We start from the raw sequence: 25,012 nt of genomic DNA on the forward strand, positions 1-25,012 counted from the left end.
GTTCGAAATCCTGGCGGCGGCCGCAGAAAGATGGCTGCTCGTCCGCGGCGGCACCGCTCTAGGTACGCAAAGCTGTGGGAGGGTGACTTTTGTGATGGCACTAAGACAATTGACGAACCTTCTTTGACGACTTCCATGGAGTGGGACACGCAGGTGGTGCAGGGGTCCTCGCCGCTTGGTCCCGCAGGGCTGGGGACGGACGAGCCGCCACCCAGCCCGCGGCTGCCGTCGTGGCTGCAGCCCGAGAGGTGCGTCGTGTTCCAGTGCGCGCGGTGCCACGCAGTGCTGGCCGACTCGGTGCACCTCGCCTGGAACCTGTCGCGGTCCCTGGGGGCCGTCGCCTTCTCCAGTGAGTGGGGGCGCTGTCTGGGGAAGGCGGAGGGGGGCCCAAGAGGGTGTTCCCGCTTTCTCTCGGGGCGGCAGAGAGCCGGCTGGGGAAGAAAAGCGGGTTAAGATCTGGAAGTTAACCCTTTGCCAGGGATGGGGGCAACTTTTCTTTATTTTTGTGGCCATGATGAACCTGTCTGGAGGGGAAGGTTTTCCCTTTCAAGGCCTCACCGGTACTCATTCTGACCCGCTTTTTTTTTTTTTTCCTTCATAGGAGTTACAAATAACGTGGTTTTGGAAGCTCCCTTCTTAGTTGGCATTGAAGGTTTACTCAAAGGCAGGTACGTACTGAGATTCCTGATCGGTGTCCAGTCCCCGACTTAATGATACTGAGGAGCTGGAATGGTATCTTGGCACTGGAAGAAAAGTATATTCCATCCATCCATTGTATTGGAAGTATGCTCCCTTTACCTGTTTCAGTCTTCCACGAACTTGATGCATCAGTGAATGGACAAGTTGTCTTTGTGTGTAGATTTTAAGATCTTTCTGAGGGCCACGTATCCCTAGTGACTTGTGCAAGTGAAGTGAGGCTAAGAAGGTGTGTCTAGAAGAGGAAAAAGGAGAAAATTATATTTTGGTGTATAGTGGGAATAACTTACTAGAAACCACAGTCCTTTGAGATAACTGGGACTTTTAAGTTTGCATTTAACCTGGAGTTTGTAATAAGCAATGGCAGAACTTATTCTGCTGTAACCCAGGAAACTAGGGGGAAAACGCAGTTGAAAGTCAAGTACTTGAATAAGTAGTCGGCCCCCCTTATCTGTGGTTTCGCTTTCCATGGTTTCAGTTACCCTAGGTCAACTACAGTCTGAAAACATTAAATGAAAAATTCCAGAAATAAACAATTTATAAGTTTTAAATCGTGCATCATTCTGAATAGCGTAGTGAAATTTCACAGTGTTCTGCCCTTTGTCCAGCGTATCTATGCTGTATATACTAACTCATGGTTAGTTATGTACTAACTGGCTTGATTATCAGATCAGCTGTTACTGTGTCAGTGCTTGTGTTCAAGTAACCCCGATTTTACTTAATAATGGCTCCAAAATGCAAGAGTAGTGATGTTGCTTATTCAGATATGCCGAAAAGAAGTCATAAACTGTATGAATATATAGGAAAAACATACTATATATATAGAGTTCAGTACTATCCATGGTTTCAGACATCCACTGGGGGCCTTATATTACAAGGCTCCTCAGTTTTGAATGTTGGCTTTAACAGCAAGACAGTTCATTCTGACCAGTTTGGTTCAGTTTTAGGGTTAAAGTATAGGAATACTTAGTCGCTTTAGGTAGTAACCAGGAAGAGTTCTGTTGCTTCTCTTTCCCAACTGAAAGACACTCCTTACCCTTACTGGAGTGTCCTCTTCCCACCCAGAAGGAACAGAGGGAAGGAGTGGTAGCCTGCTTGGAAGTGAATCATGTGGGGCCAGAGGCAGAAGCTCTCTGATACTGTCTTAGAAAGGAGGATAATGTGTCTAGACCCATACTCTCCAATGCTGTGACCACTAGCCACATCTAGCTGTTGAGCACTGTGTTCATTCTGACTGGAGATATGCTGTGAGTGCAAAATACATACTGGATTTGAACACTTGGTACAGAAAATCAATAATTTAGAAGTATTAAATTTCAAATTATATTTTTGATATATTGGATAGCATAAAATATATTAAAACTAATTTCACCTGTTTAAAATTTTTTTTAACAAGATTGAGAGAATTTTAAATTACTTATGTGGCTCACATATTTCTGTTGAACAGTACTGATCTAGATGGTTTATAAAACACTGGAGGGAAAGAACCACGTTTTGGGTATTTTTGGAATAAGGGGAGCCATGGGACTTTTCAGGAAGAGATTTGTTATCAGGAATGGCTTCTGCAATTATGGAAGATGAGAAGTCCCAAGAGCTGTTGTTGGCAAGCAGAGCTATTGGGTTAATTCTAGTCCAAGTTCACAGGCCTGAGTGTTACCGGAAAGGGGACTTGGCCCTGAGTGGGTCTGCCTAGCGCCAGCTGCTAGTGTGTGGATTCTTGATGGTGCAGCAAAGATTTCACAGTACAAGTCCAGGTGATTTTTAGAGGACGTTTATTAAAGCTGGGGAAGAGCCTAAGGTAGAAGAAGCTACAGGGGAGGGACTAGGTGGGGAAGTGAGCCTAAGCTGGGCTGCCTTGGCTCATTAAGAAGTCAGAGAAAAGGGGGCCTTGACAGGATCAGGGGGTTAGCTCTGTACGAGCTGCTGCTGCTGCCTCTTGCTGTCTGGTTGCAAGCCTTGTGGGGTCCCTTAGAGTTTAGGAGATGCATGCCTGTGGGGGAAGAAGAGGGGAAAGGGAGAGGTGCTGGCATGCTCCTGGGAGGGAGAGCACGCTGGGACCTTCATTTTGAAGGTTTTTAGAGGCTAGGAGTTTAGGGGAGATCTTAGGGAGGATCGCAATAGAATATTCATCAGTTTTATGCTGATGTGCCCAGATGAAATTTATTTCCTTAACTTCTTCTGTTCTTGGGTGTGGTTGGCAAATGGCACTAATTGGATTTCTGCTATCAATCTCCCTGAGTAGGGTGATTTAAGTTTTTTACCCTCTGGTTGGGGAGAGGGAGAAGTGTAAACTATTTACAGTACTCTTAAGTGTCCTTGGTTATAGAAGATAGGATTTTGTGATTTACTAGATGGCTGCCAACTGCTTGTTTAACTGTCTCAGTTTCCCTATTCCTCTTGTCCTGGCTTACTAGCCTGTCTCAGGAGATCCAAAGGTGTGAATTCCAGTCCAAAAGCCCAGCAGGCTCTTAGACCCAAGAAGAGCCTACATTTCAGTTTAAGTCCAAAGGCAGGATGAAAAACCAATGCCACAGTTCAAGGTAGTCAGGCAAGTGTTCTCTCTTACTCATGAGAGGTACAGGCACTGATGAGAGGAGGGCCACCCACACTAGGGCAATCTGCTTTACTGAGTCTACTGATTGAAGTGTTAATCTTATTCAAAAGCACCCTCACAAACACATTCATAACAATGTTTGACAAAATAACTGGGCACCCTGTGGCTCAGATAAGTTGACACAAAATTTAACCATCACTTATTAACTTGGCACCCACATGAATATCCTAGAACTACTAATCTCCAAACAAAGACAATAACAAGGTCATAATTCTGTGTAACATGGTACAACTATTTTACAATATAACTGAAAATGCACTAACCCCTCTCCAGGTGAAGTCCGTAATTGATGTTTACTTATTTCCTTGATTTCTCATAACAATACTATTGTGTAAATTTAACAATTGAAGAAAGGGAAGAGCCCTGGCTGGTGTGGCTCAGTTGGTTGGGCATCATCCCTTGCACTGAAAGGTGGACATTTCGATTCCCAGTCAGGACACATGCCTGGTTTGGGGCTCAGTCCCCAGCTCGGGGCATGCAGGAGGCAGCTGATCAATGTTCTGCTCTCAAATTGATGTTTCTCTCTCCCCCTCTCCCTTCCTCTCTCTCTCTAAAAATCAGTTTTAAAAACCTTGAAAAGAGAGAGAAAGGGAAGAAAACAAACATATACACACAAACATTCATAGCAAAATAAAGAGGAAATACGCATGAAAGTTATAGTTCTCAGTTCTGTAACTGGTCACATGGTCATAGCTAGTATTTATAACTACCTTCTTCACTACCCATTCATTGTGTATTCCCTCTGCCTTCAGCAAGTTCTTTAGCCGGTGTGGTGATATAGACCTTCATTTGTGAAGGACCTGGGTCTTTAGCAGGCTAATATTCAATGAAATAACTTGTTTTATATTGCATGCATAAGAATTTTGGGATTTCTTTACATTTTGCTTTGTGCTATATATCTGTTTCCATGAGACATTTATCTGTAGGTACTGTGCTTTGTCTGATGTAATTCCTACATAGGAATTAATTCAAATTAATGCAACTTTATTTCATGACTTACATTTTGGTTACCATAGTCACAAAAAATGCAATACTACATATGTAGTGTGGGACTTCATTTACCAGTAAATTTAGTATATTTTGTTGCTTGGTCTTTTTTAGTATCTGTTTTCTAGAATGATTCATTTTTAGCCATCTGATTTTTATACTCTACAGAATTTTACTGCGTAGTATATTATGTTTATACAATTTTTCCCCCCTTAAAATTGTTTTCAGTACAGGCATCCTGAAACATAGTTCATTTTTTCCTAAGACATTTCTTTGTAATGTTTGGATGTTCTTATATACCAGCAAATATGGTAAGCGACTTACCCAAGTGGTATAACTAGGAGTAAAATCAACATTTCCCTGTTCTTCATCCAGTGATGTTTCAGAGGGTGAAGGAAAAGAAAATTGATGGCTTGCTAGGATAATAGGATTCCTTAAAGTTTTTTGTTTCATCTGCAAAATAAAAGTCCTGATTTGAATTCTATTAATAAATTTTTTAGTAAGCCCTGGTCAAATTGATTAATGGTAGCTAATTTAAAGGGTCATGTGTAGCCTGGCCAGGGTGCCTCAGTGGTTGAGCATTGACCCATGAACCAAGAAGTCACTGGTTCGATTCCTGGTCAGGGCACATGCCTGGAATTGAGACTTGATTTCCAGTAGGGGGTGTGCAGGAGGCAGCTGATCAATGTTTCACTCTCATCGATGTTTTTGTATCTATCTCCCTTCCCCTGTCTCTAAAATCACTTTTTAAAAATACATATTTTAAAAAAAACATAGTCATGTGTAGTTTTATTTGTTTAAAGGTGATTAGCTTTCTTTCTGCTTTTCATATGTAAATTACTTTTCTCTGTTGAAGTGACAGTTCTGCATCCATGATTTCTTTTGTGACCAGAATGCACAAGGTTATCTGTAATCTAGGGTGTAATTATATTAAAATCTTTGTTAACCTTTCTTGAATGTAACATTACTATAGCATAGTTTTTAGGAATGTTTCCAGGTGCTGGTTATTTTGTATTTGTTTTCAGATTTTCTTTCTTACCCATATTCTGTTTTTCCCCTCTAGCACTTACAACCTTTTATTCTGTAGTTCCTGTGGGATTCCCATTGGTTTCCATCTCTATTCTACCCATGCTGCCTTGGCTGCCTTGAAAGGTCACTTCTGCCTTTCCAGTGATAAAATGGAGTGGTGAGTAGACTTAGTCTTTTTTTAAAAATATTTTTATTGATTAGAGAGGAAGGGAGAGGGGCAGAGAGAGGGAAACATTGATGTGAGAGGGAAGCATCAATCGGCTGCCTCCTGCGGGCTCCCTACTGGGGATCAAGCTCACAACCTGGGTATGTGCCCTGACCTGGAATTGAACCGGCAACCCTTTGGTGCACAGAATGATGCCCAACCAACTGAGCCACACTGGCTAGGGCGACTTAGATTTTCTTTATCAAATTTTCTTTATTTTTTAAAATTTATCTTTATTGTTGAAAGAATTACAGATGTCACCTTTTCTGCCCCATTGACGCCTTCCCCCCCCGCCCCCAAGCCTTCACCACACACTGTTGTCTGTGTCCATGGGTTATGCATTTATGCACATAAATTCTTTTGTTAATCTCTTCCCACCTTCCCTCTGAGATTTGTCAGTCTGTTCAGTGCTTCTGTGTCACTGGGTCTGTTTTGTTCATCAGTTTATTTTGTTCTTTAGATTCCACATATAAGTGAGATCATGTGATATTTGTCTTTCTCTGCCTAACTTGTTTCACTTAACATAATACACTCCAGTTCCATCTCTGCTGTCTAGAAAAGGCAGAATGTTCATACCAAAGAAGATGCTAAAGCCAGGCACTGTCTCTTAAAAAAAGATGGTAGTGGGATCAAAATATAGTCATTTTAGTTCTCTTTCCCTCTTTTCCTCGCTGTACAATCAATTAAAAATAAAAGCCCTGGCCTATGTGGCTCAGTCAGCTGGAGCATCGTCCTGTACACCAAAAGGTGGAGGGTTCTATTCCTGGTCAGGGTACATACCCAGGTTTTGGGTTCAATCTCCAGTTGGGGCATGTGGGGGAGGCAACTGATCAATGTTTTTCTCTCACCTTGATGTTTATCTCTCCCTCCCTCCCTTTCACTCTCTCTAAAAATCAAGGGAAAAAATATCCTTCGGGTGAGGATTAACAACAAAATAATTAATAAATTATTAAAATATATATATATATATATATATATATATATATATATATATATATATATATATATATATATAATATAGTCATTTTAGGTGTCTTATAATCATACCAGGTCTTAATAATCATATAATGTAATAATTGAGAGGACATTCTTTCCTTATAGGAACATCTGGAAGTAAGTTTTGTTTTTTTGTTTTAATGTCTATTGATTTCAGAGAGAGGTAGGGAAAGGGAGAGAGACAGAAACAATGATGAGAGAGTGTCATTGATCGGCTGCCTCCTACATGCCCCCTACTAGAGATTGAGCCCGCAGCCCAGGCATGTGCCCTGAGCAGGAATCAAACATCCTCAACAGCTGAGCCACGCCGGCCAGGTGCTGGAAGTAAGCTTTTGTAAAATAATGTTGTAAACACTTTATGGGTTTTTGCCTGGTCCCTGTCTCCCTCCCATAGGGTGGGACCTTGTATTGTGGGATATTTGTATCATGTGTGATCCACTCCCAGGTCATGGGATCAAGAATGGATACTTGACCCAAGCCAAGTCAGTCAGGCTTTCTACCCTAGGTATTGAAATAAGGACCCAGAGACATTGGTCATTTGCAGGTGGTACTGATGCTGAAGTTGAGAAGTGAAAGCTCTAGTTTAGGATAGTTATTTTTTACATTATAAATGTAGATACAGAGAAATTTTGTCTGCAGGAAAAGACAAGAAGCAGATACACAAAGAAAAGTAACAAATAATGACCATGTGGCCTCAGAGTCTGAATAAGTACCCTACTCAGAAATTACTCGGGATATTTATTTATCTTTCTAATAAATTCACTTATTAGTTAAACTTTTTTTATTACAACAAACTGAAACATCCGTCAAAGTCTTTCTTGCCCTGGCTGGGTAGCTTGGTCAGAGTGTCCTCCCGATATGCCAAAGTTAAAGGTTCGACCCTCAGTCAGGGCACATACAAGAACCAACCAATGAATGCATAAATAGGTGGAACAACAAATTGATGCCTCTCTCTCTCTCTCACAATCAGTAGGTTAAAAAAAAAAGTCTTTTCTTGATCATTAAAAACAAAAACTGCCATTGATGACCTAGTTTGTGCCAGGCATTATGCTTACCTCACTGAGTTCAGAAAATAAAACTAAAGCTCAGAGAGGTAGGAGGAAGAGCTGAGATTTGAATCCATGTCTTAACTCCAAAGCTCATTTTCCTTTCATAAAGCATGAAGTTTCCCTTTTCTCATTTAATATGCTTACATAGGTATCTCTAGCTGAGTTATGGATGACTAAGCAATAAAACTTATAAATAAAGCCCATCCTTTACCATGAGGCTGTTCAGTGTGCATTATGTATACCATTTGTTCGTCAATGCAGGTTTTCGAAAGGAAATACATACTTGAGATATACTTCAATTTCTAGTTTCTTCTTACATAATTTCTATTTAGAATTAAGTTTAAAGAGGGGGATAACTAAATATATGCTATTAGTAACCTCAAATATTTTTTAGAAATAGTTATAAGTAATTTTTTCAGCAGAGTTGTAATTGCGTTTTGCCTAGGAGAAGTAAACGTATAGTAACAAAATTTTAATATAAGTTTGAAAAGCATTATGGGATTATGGGATTCTAAGTAATTTCTTAATCTTTAAAATGAGTTGGACTCACGGTAGCCAGTTTTGCTCAGTGGTTAGAGCATTGGCCTGTGGACCGAAGGGTCCCAGGTTCGACTCTGGCCAAGGGCATGTACCTCAGTTGCAGGCTCGATCCCTGGCCTGGGTCAGGGCACGTGCAGAAGGCAACCAATCAATGTCTGTCCGTCTGTCTGTCTCTCTCTCTCTCTTCCACTCTGAAAAGCAGTGGAGAACGTATCCTCGGATGAGGATTAAATAAATAAATAAATAAATAAATAAATAAAATGAGTTGGACTCAAAGGTCAGTATATTCTTTTTGATTAAGTAGAAATTAGGGAAGTATAGGTAGCATGAGTCTGGGAAGATAATAAATCTATATCTCTTTGCCTCAGGATGAATTTTGTTGCCAGTCAGAGAAAACCCGACCACAGTGGCTTTAACAAAGGATGCGGACAGTTGGCCACTCCAGTTTTCTAGTGGCTCAGTCATGACAGGGCTCTGGGTCATCATCTCTGGTTCTCCTGGCCTTTTCCTCTTGGGTGCAAGGTGGCTGCTACAATTATAAGCATTACATCCACAGACAGTAGCATACCCACCTGGATGGAAAAGGATATGTGAAGTATGGGAATACAGGGAATGGTCTTTTATCAGCATTGTGTCACATGATCACCTAAGCAAGGAAAGCAAGTATGTGACAATAGGGAATAAGATTGCCACAGTAGGCTTAGAAAGTTATGGGTCATCTCCTAGGATGGCACCCTACTGCCCTAAAAATTTTGGTTCTGTTCACACCAAAGAACTGGGGAATGGCTTCTGGGTAGGCAACCAACAGTTATTTGTCATAATATGATTATGTTTCTTCTAACTGTGCTACAGGACCTACTGGTGGAGTGTGAAGTTTATACTCATCATGATGATTCATGTGACCCTGGTTTTTGTCTAATTTCTCCTGGGTTAGTTTTGACTCATGTATGCCTGGCTGGCAAGGGATGGGATAAGGAAGTGTCTCTCTAATGATTTGTTAATTGAGAATTTGTTTTTCTTACAAAATACATTATGAATATTGAAATGGAAACCAGTAAGAAGGCAGTCTTTGCTTGACAGATATTGCTTTAGAGGGCAAGTTTGCTTCTTTGATAATCTTAATTGTAGTATGGTACTAATATTTTCTCTCTCTATTTTCTATCTAGCTATCTCTTAAAAACAAAAGCCATCGTAAATGCATCTGAGATGGATATTCACAACATGCCTCTACCAGAAAAGGTTGCAGAGGTAAAATTTCATAATTGTTTCCTTTAATCTAGACAATTCCTGATAATTTGTGCCAGTGAACTTGGGAGAGATGAAATGATGTGATACTCCAATAATTTTTTTTAATTGATTTTTTTTTTTTCCTATAGAGGGAGGAAGGGGGAGAGAGACAGAGATAGAGACAGAGAGAGATTTCAATGTGCAAGAGACACATTAATTGGCTGCCTCCCACATGCGCCCTGACCCAGGATCAAACCTGCAACCCAGGTACTACATGCCACAACCAGGAATTGAACCTGCGACCTTCTGGTACACAGGACAACGCTACAACCAACTGATCCACTGGGTCAGGGTGATCAACAGTTCATTATTTCCTTTTAAAAAGAATTTTAAAAAAAATCTTCACCCAAGGATATGTTTTTATTGATTTTAGAGAGAGAGAAACATCAATAGGCTGCCTCCTATATGTCCCCCAACCTGGGATCAAATCTGCAACCCGGGTATGTATGTGCCCTGACCAAGAATTGAATCTGCCACCTTTTGGTGTATGGGATGATACTCCAACCAACTGAGCTATTCGGCCAGGGCAGGTCTTGTTTTCTTATCCATTCAGCCACCCTGTCTTTTCATTGGAGCATTTAACCATTTACATTTAAAGTAATTATTGATACATGTATATAGTTATTGCCATTTTATTATTGATTCCCCCCCAAAGGACCCTTTGACATTTCTTGTAATACAGGTTTGGTGGTGATGAATTCCTTTAGCTTTTTCTTGTCTGGGAAGAGCTGACTTTATTTGAAATTGTGTGGGGAAGTTCAAGTCTAAGGGTACTGCCCAAAACAATGGAGATTTTGGTGGTTAGCAATTAAAAGGAGGCTGGTATTCTATGAGAGCAAGAAGCTATACCTTAGACTAGTTTATGACAGAATCAGGGAAATAGCTAGGAGCAGCCCTGCTGGAGTTAGAACAAAAAAGGGCTGGCTTTAATAAAGACCATCCCTAGAAAGTGTCTGAATTTAATTGGATTAGACTGTTGAGCAATTTGTGTCCCAGGGCATCATCAAAAACAATAGAGCAATCAGCCAGCAGTTGATGGAGGCTAACAGCTGGGTGTGATGCTAATGGAGGCAGACAGCCTATAGAGACCAAGGAAAGAGACAGCCCTGCTAAAACCAGTCATCCCAAGGCAACTGCATATGCCCAAGGCTCTATTCTCCGAGGAATGACATTAGGCTGCCCAGTGAGGGAAAGAGGCATCAATAAAATAGTCTAGCAAACTCACTAAAACAGATAAGCAAACCACCATCACGAGAAGGTATGTGTGTTGTGATTAGTATCCAGAGTTGCTACAATATAATATCTAAATTGACAAGTTTCAATAAAAAACTAGGAGACACAGAGAAAATCATGACACATACACAGGATAAAAAACAGACATTAGAAAGTACCTTTTAAAGGGCCCAAATATTAGACTTACAAGACAAAGCCTTCAAAGCAGCTATTATAGCCCGGCTGGGCGTGGCTCAGCGGTTGAGCGTCGACCTAGGATCCAGGCGATTGGGGTTTGATTCCTGGTCAGGGCACATGCCCGGGTTGCGGGCTCGATCAATGACTTTCTCATCATTGATATTTCTCTCTCTCTCCCTCTCCTTTCCTCTCTCTGAAATCAATAAAGATATAAAAAAGCAAAAAAAAAAAAAGGCAGCTATTATAAATAGGTCCAAAAAACTAAAGAAAACCATGCTTAAAGAAGCAAAGGAAATGTGTGATGACAGTGTCTCATCAAATACAGGATATCCCTAAAGAGAGAGAAATTATAAAAAAGCACCAAATAAAAATCCTGTGATTTGAAAAGTACAATAACTGAAATGAGAGGGTCTCAACAGATTTGAACTGGCCAAAAAAGAATCACCAAACTTGGAGATATAGACTGATGACCTTCTACAATCTGAGGAGGAGAGAAAAAAGAATGAAGAAAAATGAACTGAGCCTGAGACCTGCTTTGGCAATGGGGTATAAAAAAGAGAGGAGAGAAAGAAAGAAGTAGAAAAAATATCAAGGAAATGTGGTTGAAAACTTTTGATGTTTGATGAAAAACATTACATATTTGAAACCTCAACAAGCTCAGGAAGGATAAATGCAGAGAGATCTATACCTCAGTACATCATAGTAAAAATGTTGAAATATGGAAAAGGAGAAAAATATCTTTAAAACAAAGTGATTCATCACGTCCAAGACCACCCCAGTAAGATTAACAGGCCCTAGAGTTACCTGTTTAAGCAAATTTTCTAATGAATTTTGTATATTCTTCTATCTTGAGTCATAAAAAAGTGGACTTAGTATACTGTGCAAATCTCAGAAATACGATTTTTTTTAAATTAACCCTGACTTCAACAGATAACTGTTATTCATTATTCTGTATTCCATGATAACTTTATAAGTTTATTTATGAGTCTAAGTACATGTTGTATGCTGAGTATCACCAGTTTGTTTCTAGATACAACTATTCTATGGTGAAAGAACTATTGGAAATTATCGAATTGCAACAAACATCTCTTCTAAACGTGACAACTAGAGCTACTTCTGGAGACCATTAGAATATTAAAGGCATTTTGAACTATGAACAAAGAGTTAGAAAAAGGAGAGGAAAACTAGCTGATGCATCTGTCTCCACATGCTCTCTTGCTCATTTTATTCTTGTCTTCCCAGTTTTTGGAGTTTTTTTCTTTTTTAAATATACCTTTATTGATTTCAGAGAGAGGAAAGGAGAGGGAGAGAGAGAGAGAGAAACATCAGTGATGAGAGAGTCATTGATCGGCTGCCTCCTGCATGCCCTCTGCTGGGGATCAAGCCCAAAACCCAGGCATGTGCCCTGACCAGGAATCAAACTGCCATCTCCTGGATCACAGTCGATGCTCTGCTGCTGAGCCACGCTGGCCAGGCACAATTTTTGGAGTTTAAACTTAGTGATAGAGGTAGGAAGGAGGGAAACAGAAGCAGTGATGCTTAATAATGGCTGGTCTTTTTTTACGTGAAAATCTTTTTTTGTAAGCTGTGTTTTTTTTTTTTCCAATATATTTTTGTTGGTTTCAGAGAGAGGAAGTGAGAGGGAGAGATAGACACATCAATGATGAGTGTCATTGAATGGCTGTCTCCTGCACACCCCCTGCTGGGGATTGAGCCTGAAACCTGGGCATGTGCCCTGGCCAGGAATTTAACCTCAGTCTCCTGGACCATAGGTCTGTGTTCAACGGCTGAGCCACACCGGCTGAGCTCATGTGAAATTTTATATCTGAGGATCTTAGTGTATTCTTTGTTGCATAAACTTCTTTCAGAAATAGAACAAATGTATTAATGAAATTTGAGACATTTCCACCTCCCAATCACTAGCTTGAAGTGACTTCTAGAACTAGCAAATTGAGCATTAAGATGTCCTAATACGTATGTATTTCTCTTCCCAGCTGAAAGAGAAGATAATATCAATGCATACTCACTTAAGTTCACTGATGAAGATGCTGAAGGAAGTGACTCCTGACCATTCCAACCCAGAAAACTGACCCAGAATGGGAACTTGAGTATCAGGGTCAGGCCTTATTGCCATCTTGAAAGACAGGTGCTGTTTGATCATTTCTTGAGAAAGATCAACTTCAGGAATGGACAGGAAATATAGTTTATTATATTTACAGCTAGGCTGTTTTTCCAAGTGATTTGTAAAGCTGTTTATAGAAAGGAGCTTTCTGTCCAGGTTTCATAGCTATTTGACTTCAGAAATTATTTTAGTTTTCTTATTGGCTTTGTAGTAATTTCTGAAAACATCTTTAACTGCATATTTAGGGATTAAGAGGCAATGTGCCATGAATGCTCTATCCAAAGATGTATATGAAAATAAAGTTGTACTTAATGTTCACTACTGTGATTCCTACATGGAGCGGTTACATGAATAGCTGTAACTATGATGTAACATTTCAATTAGGTGATAAAGTTTGTATATTCTGCATTTTCTTAAGGCTATTGTCAGTTGTTTTTTCTTAAAATGTGTAAATAAATTCCTGTGTTTTTGCTTATTGAGCTTTCATTACAGCTTAGAGCAGCCTTTTTCATGTGAAGGGGCTGCTGGTGCCAGCCATGAGCTGTAAGTCCACAAATTACTGTTTGAAGAGAGAGAGCATCTGAACAAGGGGAGGAAACTTGAGAAAGAGCTGTGTGACTCCCCTTGAGCCCTTGCCTCCCTTTCCCTTGCTCCCTCTTCCCTTTCTCAGGAGAAGTGGCATGTTCCCACTCCCCTTCAGTTCTCCCTCCCTTTTCTACAGGGAGAGACAGAACATCCACAGCCCCTCCCCCTGATCTCTTAGTTATGCTTTCTTATAAAAACCTCTGCCTGCGCTGAGATGTTAAGGTGGGTTTTTGAGGACAGAAGTCCCCCCATCTTGAGTTGCCAGCAACTTGAATAAACCACTTTCATTCTCATTACCACCTGTCTCATGTTTGATTTTCGAAGCTGGGATCTGGGAGCCGGGTCATTTTATTGGTTTCATACTGAGAATCTTTTTTTTTTTTTTTTTTTTTTATGTAAAATACAGGTACTTACATAGGTGCTATTCAATAATACTATACAATTTTTCTCTCTTTTCAGTTGGAAACTGAGCTTAATAAGGTAATAAAAGAAAGGAATAATGAAATATCATTCACTGAAATGATTTTTCATATTTTGCTTTACATAGCACTTTGGCTTATAGCACCTGTAGTAAGGGTTTAAAGAGAAGAGACCTCTGGGTCACTCTGGTTGAACGTTGACCTATGAACCAGGAGGTCATGGTTCAATTCCCACTCAGGACACATGCCCAGGTTTCGGGCTTGATCCCCAGTAAGTGGTGTGCAAGCAGCAGCAGATCAATGACTGTTATTGATGTTTCTATCTCCCTCTCTCTGAAATCAATAATTTTATACACACACACACACATGAAAAGAGATGAGACAGAGAGTTATAAGCCCATGTAGCAGGTAACTAAACTGGTCTGAGGGTCAAGGAAGGCCTGAGGAATGAAGTTTCAGCAGTGGTCTGAAAGGTAAGTAGGAGTGAATAAGGTGGTAGGGGGAACAGCCTGTGCAAAGGTCCTATGAAGCCCTTAGAAGAAGGCCTACAGGAGTTCTGGTGGCCAGAGACCAGAAGGTACAAGGCCATACTAGATTCCAGAAGGATGTCTGTTTATCCCAAGAACAATGGGAAACCCTTGAAGAATTTTAGAGGAGGCTTATGACAGGATCAAATGTTCTTTTTCAGAACCTCATTATGGGTGGGAGGGAAGGCAACCTACCACTAAAGAGGGGCTAACACTAGCACAATCAGATGATATAGCCAAGCAGTGGTGCATAGAGAAGTTAACTTGGTTCAGATGTAGCTAGATTTTTTTTTAATCACTCGAGGATATGCTTATTGATTTTAGAGGGGGGAGAGAAATGATGTGAGAGAACACTGATTGGTTGCCTTCTGTAAGTGCCCTCACTAGGGATTGGAACCACAACCTAGGTATGTACCCTGACCAGGAATCAAGCCAGCAATGTACCGGTATACAAGGCAATGCTCCGTCTGAGCCACACTGATCAGGGCCTAGATATATTTCTTATAGTAGGTTCTTTCCATTTTATACTGTACAAAGGATAGTTCCCTTTAAAAATATTTTAAACTTGAAAATTCTGATTTATGCTTTTGAGTTGCAAAATTTTGTTCTATAAGCAAGGGTGAAGCCTCTGTCAACAAACAGTACCAGAAAATTAATGCTATATTGAATCATCTGTGGGTTTTTTATTGTATGTGGATGTATCTGCCTCAATATATTTCCTTTATCTAAATCAAAAGGCTGTTCCTATGTAGCTATTTTAACATCTGGATTTGCATTTTGGTAGACTTTCAATAAAAAGTTAAATGCTTGAATTTGGCATCAAATCAAGATGCCTGGTTTTTAAAAGATTTCTTTTTCCAAATTATAGGCTCACTCTAGAAAAGCATGCAGATACAGAAGTGTAACAAAATAAAGGGTGTGTACTTCCCTTTCCATTTTTGAGAGGCATTAATATAGCATGCTGGGAAGTGGGCAAGCTCTGGAGCCCCAAACTATTTGGATTCAAATTGTGCCTTGGGTACTTATTAGCCATGAACTTGAAGAATTTACTTAAACTCCTCTTGTAAAAAAGGGATTAAAAACTAGAGGTATAGTCATTAAAACAAGTTAATGAATACACCTAAGGTAATTACAACAGTGTTTAGTACATAGTAAAGTGCTCAATAAATACTAGCTATTATAACCTTCATGTGTGTGTATGTATATACATGACATAAGCCAAAGGCAACTATATATACATACGTACATTATATATATATATATATTTTTTTTTTTTAAATCCTCGCCCGAGGGTATTTTTTCCATTGCTTTTCAGAGAGTGGGAAAGAAACATCAGTGTGAGAGAGACACATCCAATTGGTTGCCTCCTGCACGCGCCCCAACCAGGGGCTGGGGATTGAGCCTGCAACTGAGGTACATGCTCTTGGCCGGAATAGAACCCAGGACCCTTCAGTCCTCAGGCTGATGTTCTAACCACTGAACCAAACTGGCTAGGGCAAGGTAAGTGTATTTTTAACATTCTGCAACCTGCTTTTCACACAATGTTATGGACAGCTTTCTATACCAGCCCATACACAAATTATTTCATTGGGTTTTAACATTTGCCTATGATTCAATTATATGAATATATCAGAATTTAACCATTCTTATATTGGATCCTTGTATATATCTTTGCATATTGGTACTGACATTTCTGTAGGAGTGACTCCTAAACTGAGACAGAGTCAAAGGGCAATGTGCAGTTACAATTTTGATATTACACCATCTGTAAATATCAAATTACACTTGTTCCCTAATTTACTGCACTAATTGATATAAGTAGTTCACTTTTTAAACATGCTTTAGGTGGTATAAGAGTTGATAGAGTGGCTGATATTAACAGATTCTAAGGCTCCTATACTAAAGTTTGATACCATTTAGCATTGTCTATATGTTGAATAAAATTAGTTTCAGAGTTTTATTTTATGAAAATAAAATTGCATATTGAAGTTCCCCCTGAGTTGTAAACTTTTGAGTTCCTTAATTAACAGTAGAAACCATCTTCATTATTTTAAGCCCAAGATATAGCCCAGTACCTGGGAGTGAAGTATATCAGTAAGTATATGTTAAATGAATAGTTTCATAAATCAAAGGAACTACTGCATTAGTAAGTCACACCACAAAAACCACACAGCTTTTGTTCCTCTGCATTTACAATATTCAATCCCAAGGAAGTTTGTAAGGTCTAGTATTTTACCTGAGAAAACTCCTTTCCTTTCACCTTAATCAAGGAAAAGGATATCTTCTTATAATATTAAAATCTCTTTAGTTAAAACTTAGCCAACATTTAAATATCAAATATAAAAGGATCTTAAATGCTTTATATATTTCAGATAGGGTTTCCTGCAATAGTATCATTATTGTACTTAGTTTACTATTTCCTTACCAGAAATATTTGCTCACAGACCTAGAATAAAGTTGACCCCCAAAAAGGGGAATGGCATAAATTTAAATGGGATGTCTCTTGGCAAGCTCTCCCTCTCAGGAGCAAGCCTGTCCCTTTGCCTTCTTCTTCCCCCCAGTAGTTACCTTTGTCTTTCTCCTAATCCCCAAGGGCCCTTCTGCTTCAGTGGCATGTTTCCTGAGCCTACGCAGCCCAGCTTGCTCACTTCTGCTACCTCTGTCTAAATAAACTTTCTCTTACAATTTGAAAATAGATAAACCAGTAAGAAGCCTCTTTCTTCTAATTGCAGCTTGTTCCCTTGGACACCAGAAACCATGACTCGGGTATCTGGAGCCTACTTCAGCACAGGCCTGTGGATAGGTTCCTTTTCCCATCTTCCTAATTTACTGCATTATTAGAAATTACCCATTTCAAGGAACAACACAATGAAATTTCAGTGCATTCTCAGCCCATGCTGCTTTATTGCCAAAAAATATATATACACAGGTGCAGAGTTTCCAACTCTTAAAGCAGTTCCTTTTTACATCAAAGAATAAAATCTTTTCTAAAATCCCAAAGATGCATAGATTAAAAAGCAAGCTGCCTTTTGTAATACTTTAAACATTCAATGAAATTCTTTTAACATTATCGTCTACAGACTCTATACCAATGGTGCAAAGGAGAAGATGCAGAATAGCAAGTAACAACAGTGAGCAACAACTGCACTTAAAAGGAACAGACAGTACATAAAACTCGGTGTGAACGGTACTCTAATATGAATCTTCTAAATTACAAGCGATGGGTGATTTTAAGGTAAGCGCCAAGATGATTACTGTTAAGGACTGATGATAATGTATTGCCTGAATACCTTTATCCCTGGGAGAAAAATATATTTTAATCGATGGCATGGCAGACCATCACCACAGGAGACAAAATGTTTTGAAAATTATCAGTAACCCTAAAATATCTATTTTGACTTAAAAGGAGGCTTAGGAGTGAGTATGGATGGGTTCCTGGAGAAATCTGTGACGTTTGTTTTTCTAATAACTTTTAATATGCCTCAGTGGAATGGGAACAGAGTTTACAGAAACTGTCCTTAAATCTTCATCGGGTTCACTGGTTGACAAGTATGTTATTAATAAGTGGTAAAGAGAAAATTTACATATGGGATATGACATCTCACTTCCTGTATTTGGGTGGAAACCAAACATTGCGATGACTATACCTTCTAATTCCACTCTAAACTACTGAAAAGTTACCATTACACTTAAACATTTTCAAACATTATCTGGAGTGAAATCTCACAGCAAAGCATCTAGTCTAATCCTGTTTAGGCTTCTTTCTGGTATAATTACTTCCATTTATATTATTCATCATAATCACTTGGACTTATAAGGATTATTCCAAAGTTAGGAATCATCTAAAAATTTTTAAGCTACTATAATAAACATAAATGTGAAAACCTGCTCCTGTTTACCTGGTATCAAAAGCTTTAGGCAAGCAACAAGAGCATTTTGAGATCTTGCTTCCCAGCATGTCGCCAGTTTGGTTTAAATAAACTCTTATTTAAAAAAAAAAGCTTTAGGCAACAAATTATGCAGTCTGACCAAAACACCAAGAATAAAACTCTGGCTATTAAAAAATAATAACACAAATGTCAATGTAATACAGTAACAAAAGAGAAACCAAATCATAGATATGTTAATATTTTCAGGACTATTTCCACAAAATGAAAATCTCTTTTGCTACCGGGATCCTTTGATCCTTTATGGCTGGTCAAAACCAATATGACCTAGAAGAGTTCCCTAGTTATCTGAAAATCCTGAAACATGAAATATGTGCAATTGCCTCTGTTCACTGCCAAGATACTAGTTATGAGATGCAAACTTAAGCCACATAAACTTTATCAGACAAACCCCGTATCTAATTATTTTACAATTTCACACTAGTATTCCCTACTTTCCTACCCTTTTAGAAACTCTGCACCTTTTCTGATTATAGCCATAGCAGCTTGCTTATTTATTTATTCCACATGCTTAGTTTGTGCCTTTTGTATTGTTTTTAAACATGCTTAGGGACTAATGGAACCAGGCAAGAGGTTAGAGGGTGATGAGCACTGTTATGCTCTATTCCTGACAGTTTGATATGGTTGCCCATTTATCTTCTAGCTCCCATTTTCAATGGAAGACCATCTTTAATTAGAAAATGAAATAAAACTAATAATCCAAACAATAAATTCAAGCTATTGGTTTAAGTCTCTATTGCTTCATTAATAAATGCATATATATAATTACTAGTAACCACTTAGTACTGGACATTTTCAATCATGCATTAGAATATCAGTACTCTAAAATCAGTTATGGGCCTGCCACTATTGCTTACACTTTCATCTAGACCCAGTTTTAATAAACATGCAGAGAAAACCCCTTGACTCAGAGGAATTATAAGAAATTGCACGGATACATGCAAAGTTTCAACCAAAAATTGGGTTAATAAGTGATTGCTTAGAAATGCAGGCAGGTGCTCCACACCTATCACAATGCTGCTTGAGAATACATGTACAAGTGACACACAAAAGTTAAAATTAGGACCACTATTCAGTTATAAAAGGCTTAACTGCAAATCCTGGTCCTTCTGGGTAGAGAATGATGTAAAGCCTCTGGGAAAAGAAAGAGAATTGAGATATGCACAGTCTTCTGGAGCAGTAAGTTTGCTTGACCAATTACTGACTGCTACAGCATAGAGGAACATAGTGGTGTAGGGATGGTGAAGATGCTCTTAGAATGGTTTCTTTTCTGATTCACATTAAGAGCATGATCTGCACAGCTCCCAGGAGAAAAGTTTATGAACAGCAGAGCTAATACAAAGTAAACTCAAAATCAATGCCCTGAAATTTAGCATAGCCCTCTGCTTTTGAAAACTGTTGGTCAAGGGATCCTTCCAAATATGGTATGATTAATAGCCAAGCAATGTTCTGAATAAACAAAGTAATTTGCTTGCACCAGCAGCACCATGATAATGTAAACTCCTGGAGGCCAAGGGTCTCTTCATATTTTGCATATCACAAGTACACAAAGAGTAAACATGAGATCACAACACTGAAAGGTAATTAGCCACATCCTTTGAAACCACAAAAACTTGTAGCACATTTTAGCATTTGGAACAATTAATGTGGCTATTAAGGGTAATCTTTAATTGTTCTAAGTAACTAAACTGTTCCCATCACAGCAGTACATGATCATGCCGATGTCTGAATATTGCTTGGTTATTCCAATGTCCCTAACACCAACTGAGAGTCTGGGACATTTAAAGAGGAGCTATAATCAATTTAATATAGCCTCCCTATCCTTTGGAGTTGCCATGTAAGAATTAAATATTCAAGAGGCACTATTTTTGTAGATCATCTCCACTTATCTTTTAGGTATTTTCCCCCTGGGAAAACAAGGGAACATAGAAGACGTCTTTTCAGGGATCTTCAGGTGCTAAATGGCCAAGATGACATGAGGTAAAGGGAGTAAGAAGTCACTTTGATTCAACTCATATCCTGATGTGAGCTGTATGATTCCTTAGATCAAGAAACTAGTTTGCTGGGTTCTTGTTAAAATAAGTAGTCACAGGCTACAGGCCTAGCACATCTATATTAGACAAGGTTTAAAAAACCAACATACTGTCTTTGGCTATTCCCTTCAATCCTTTTGTTTTACACCTTTAAATCTTAACTCTCCTAAACTAACCATAGGCCTGAGGAAAAGCCAGTGATCCAAGTTCTTGTTCTTTTTAACTCTAAATACATATACACAACAAACTTTTCCTTTTTAAAAACGCACCCAGGAAACTAATGGAGAAAGATAAGGTGACAAGGCAAAAGGTATGCTATTAGCCTGATGCTAAAAAAACATTGTAAGCAAAATCCCCACGTGATGGCTTCAGTGGGACTTCATCAGTAAGAGTACATTTGTTTCCAGGTTAAGCACTAGAAGTATTTCATTCAATGGTTCTAACCCTCTGCTCTAGGAGACAAATAAGTCTTTAGCCTTTAACTTATACAAAAGTAGCTATTTCTGATAGTCATATACATTCATAGTTTTAAAAAGTACCTTTTATATGCTCTTTATCTAGAACATCTTTTTCCTTTTGTACAACTCTGCTTGACCACAGAGCCTTTCAAACTCTAGTAATACTTAGTCGACTGTACAACCTTGCTAATGCAACTTACTATATACATGCCAGAACTGTTATTGCTACTAAAATTCTACCTCTTGAAAATTATTAGTTCATTTTATGGCTTTTTTTTTTGCAATAGGAAATATCCTTTCCTATATACTGTGCTATTTTGCATTCATTACCTTTTCAGAGGTATTAAAAAAAAAAAGTTTAAATGCTTTTCAGAAATGGATTCTTACAGGCACTAAACTACTTGAGCCAAGAGTACAACTACTTAAAGTACACTATAAGAATCTAAACCTGGGTCCCTGGAGAGCTGCTGCAAAAGAGTCTATTTGTCTAAGCTTGCTTCTACACATGAGAAACCACATTAAAATAGTTTTGCATTTCCTATCATGCTAATTGTAGAACCTGTCAATAAATCCTGGACCCTCCCAACACTATGATTTAAAAATTACCTCAGAACACTGCCATTTCCAAGTTCTCAAGGCAGTTTTTAGAGGTAGGAATTTCTTTCCTACAGGAAGCTATCTTATGCTTTCAGAACAAAGTAACTTTTATGTCTACAAGGAAGGTAGAAAAGTCAAAGCTATCTGAGGCAGCTTACTATAACCAAGCAAAAGTTAGTTATTACATGGCAACCTACGTAGGCTCTATTGGCTACATTTCCAATTCCATGAAATCTGGAATCACAATACAAAATTCAGCAAATTTGGAAATAGGAAAAGCCCATAACAAATTAATCCGGGACACTCTGAAGTACTGACACATGGCATGCTGCAGACAGGAAGTGTAAATGGTTTGCAAATTAGAAAAGCACTCACTTAAGCAATTAACATAGCATCTCAGTAAGACATGCAAAATAATTTCCTGATGCAAAAGGAGCAGGAAAGTAATAAACCTAAAAGACATAAAATGTGAAAACAGCATAAGAACAATCTCACCTAAAACTGAGCAAAGCAGAATCTTGAAATGGGGCCACATTTTGATTTGAGGTTTCGTAAGACAAAGGCAGCTGGTTTCCAGCTACCTCACAAGAAGCTTAAATATCCTCAAACACAGTATTTCACATTGTGACCCCACATTACTATTCATAAATGAGTCTTTTTTGGCCTAATCTCCTCTCCCCAGGGAGAATATCATAGATACAGAAATTTATGAAAGTTCTAAGTTTTCCACTTTTTACACTATTGGTTATTATAATTCATCCTGAAATTGAAATTATTACTAGGCTCATGCACTAACTCCTAACATGGTACTACAAATATGCTACCAAGCACTAATGCTTACAAAACTATACACATCTCAAAATGGAAGACATTGGTGATTTTGTTGTTCTGAAACAACTTGTAACATTTGTCCACAAGTATTAAAATATACATATATATATTTCTATTGCACGTATCCCGTTTTTAACTTAAACAAAAACCAAAATCTGCCAGCTAACATGGATGAAACAAAGGAAAGGAAGCAGGCACAGCTATAGATTGAAGCATAGTCCTGCCAAAAATTACAACTTTTGCCATCAAGAAAGGGACCAAAAGATGACCAGGGAAAAAAACAGTGTAGATGTATTAAGTAAACACTGAGCAAATACAACTGGAATATACACATTTTGTTAAACGCCATCTGCTGACAAGATTCAAAAACAACTTTAAAGGTGGTTCTCTTATCTGTGAAATGAAAAAATATATAAAGCAACTGGGGAGCTCAGTCTGATACATATTCAAACGAGTGGGCCAGAGATGGTTTCACTGGTGCTGATAGTATAGGGTCCCTATTTCCTGCCAAATGATCCTACCCAAAAAGTTGCCAAAAGGACACCAGTAAGATGGATAAGACAACTGGAGATACAAAAATTCTCCATTTGATATTCTCAATATACCAATGGCACCCATATATGTAAATTCCATTCTGTCTTTAATAATTACAAAATACTAAATATCAGGAAGTGGCTGGGAAGTTAGAGAAAAATTTAAGTTACCTTTACCCAAAGTTACTTCTATGCTTTACCACCTAGTAATTGCCCTCAACTAAGGAAAATTACATTTTATCTATATAATTATTTTTACTAAAAAGCTTTCTTATGCCAATTCAGATTAGCTGACCAATTAAAATAATCATTAAGAGTGTACAACATTTCCATTCTGGGCGTCCTACCACTCTCAAATTTTGGTAAATCTGCCCTGCCGGCGTGGCTCAGCAGTTGAGCATCGACCTATGATCCAGGAGATGGCAGTTCAATCCCGTCAGGGCACATGTCCAGGTTGTGGGCTCGATCCCCACGAGGGGACGTGCAGGAGGCAGCCGATCAATGACTCTCATCATTGATGCTTCTACCTCTCTCCCTCTCCCTTCCTCTCTCTGAAATCAATAAAGATAGATGTGGTGTTTTTTTAAAAAAAATTTTGGTATATCTACCCTAAGTTTTCAGCATTATAACATGTATGGCCATGGGCACACATTCCCTAAATCACAAATGACCTAGGATGATTTGTTCTTAATTTCATCTAAGAGGTTTTAAATTCTTTTCTAATCACAAAGACCCATAATGGTTTCATCCTTCTCATGTAAAGACCTGACAATTCATACACTAGTCCTCTGTTGATTTTGAAGCAAGAACAGCTTTACACTATAGTCTATTTATCATATAGTGTAAGTTTTAAGGGAAAGGAAGATCCATATTTCTTAATGGAACTATTTTTCTTGTTTGAGGTTTCAGACCTGAATTTCTTCTAAACTTCACTGATCCAACCATGTTTAGTAACATTGCTTCTGAGGCCCATTCTCTCATGAGAATGGGGAAAGTTACCTGAGTCCCAGCCTTTTCAGCCTAACACTACAGCTATCATCTAGAAAAAGCAATCAAACATCCAAGTACTGATCTTGGGTCAAAAGAAAAAGTTATTTATACTTTTACAAAAGAGCTATAGAATGTAAAATGCCATAAAGTCAGGTGGAAGTATAAGGCATTTTTTGCTTCATTTTCTTAGAAGAGTTACATGGAAAGTTTTCTCATTTCCCTCCCCGTTCCTCCATGTCCAAAGCTGAAGACAGATCGTACTGTAGGGTCCATCAAATCTTCTGAATAGAGAAACCACTTATGCCACTTTTCTTCCAGCTTTAGGAGCATGGAAAAAGTCCCAAGTGCTATATAAGACTCCACAAAAAAGAATGAATTTAGCAGCCTCTCATCCTAGGGAGGTAAATAGGGCTCCATCGCTGGACTCAAAACTTTTGTTTCCTTTTACCAACCTCTCACTAAACCCAAGCATGCATTCATTGGGTTAGCACAATATGGTCCTTCTTTAGAAGAAGAAAACCCCACATTTTAAAATATCGAATGTCCAAAAAGACTTCTGAGAAAGAAAAGCTTCCTTATCTGGAGAAAAATCTCTTCCCAAAATGTGGATTTACACATTAAAATATGTATTTATACAGAGACTGTGATGTCTTATTCATATATGAAATTAACCTTGCAATATTGTTTTTATGCTTCTTTATCACATCAAAGGTTTCACTGCAAAACTGGACCTTTGTTCTTGTCCAGTTAATCTATGTCACAGGATTATATATATATTAGCATCTCTTTCATTTCAAAGTACAACACATATCTGGAATTTACTGCTGTAGTCTTGACTGTACTTATGATAGTGGTTAAAACTGGAAGACATTTAAAACCCTGATGTCACACCCATACTTGCTATTTTTATAGTCTTCTTATTGGGAACAAAAGGTAAAGAATTCACAAATACCATCATCTAAGCACCAGTTTTAAATTAAACATCACCCTTCAGCTTGCAAAATAATCTCTTTACAGGTAAGCAATTGGTAAGAAACATGTCAGTTGCTTCTTTCTTCCTGGAGAAGTTGGCAGGATGATTATCCTAGGAGCTTCTCTGTGTTGAATTTGAAAGGTGGGAAAAAAAGGAAAAGCAGCCTTTTCCAATCCAAATCAAG

The 25,012-nt window shown here is 38.6% G+C and overlaps 1 protein-coding gene across 1 annotated transcript; it reads left to right on the forward strand.

Annotated features, from left to right (window-relative positions):
• The first annotated feature begins 15 nt into the window (after positions 1-15).
• OIP5 (Opa interacting protein 5) lies at positions 16-13,816 on the forward strand. The gene is made up of 5 exons (XM_016220399.2): positions 16-349; positions 602-668; positions 5,361-5,483; positions 9,283-9,364; positions 12,808-13,816. The coding sequence occupies exons 1-5, from the start codon at positions 31-33 to the stop codon at positions 12,901-12,903; spliced, it is 687 nt and encodes a 228-aa protein (XP_016075885.2). The 5' UTR covers positions 16-30; the 3' UTR covers positions 12,904-13,816.
• Positions 13,817-25,012: the final 11,196 nt, after the last annotated feature.

Source organism: Miniopterus natalensis, chromosome 1 (assembly GCF_054644295.1).
Source record: "Miniopterus natalensis isolate mMinNat1 chromosome 1, mMinNat1.hap1, whole genome shotgun sequence".
Classification (NCBI taxonomy): domain Eukaryota; kingdom Metazoa; phylum Chordata; class Mammalia; order Chiroptera; family Miniopteridae; genus Miniopterus; species Miniopterus natalensis.

Bases quoted from the DNA above. Each gene is read 5' to 3' on its own strand.
- OIP5 (XM_016220399.2), top strand. From the start codon at position 31: ATGGCTGCTCGTCCGCGGCGGCACCGCTCTAGGTACGCAAAGCTGTGG. The intron at 350-601 runs GTGAGTGGGGGC...TTTCCTTCATAG, and splicing joins GGGGGCCGTCGCCTTCTCCA to GAGTTACAAATAACGTGGTT. The intron at 5,484-9,282 runs GTGAGTAGACTT...TTTTCTATCTAG, and splicing joins TCCAGTGATAAAATGGAGTG to CTATCTCTTAAAAACAAAAG.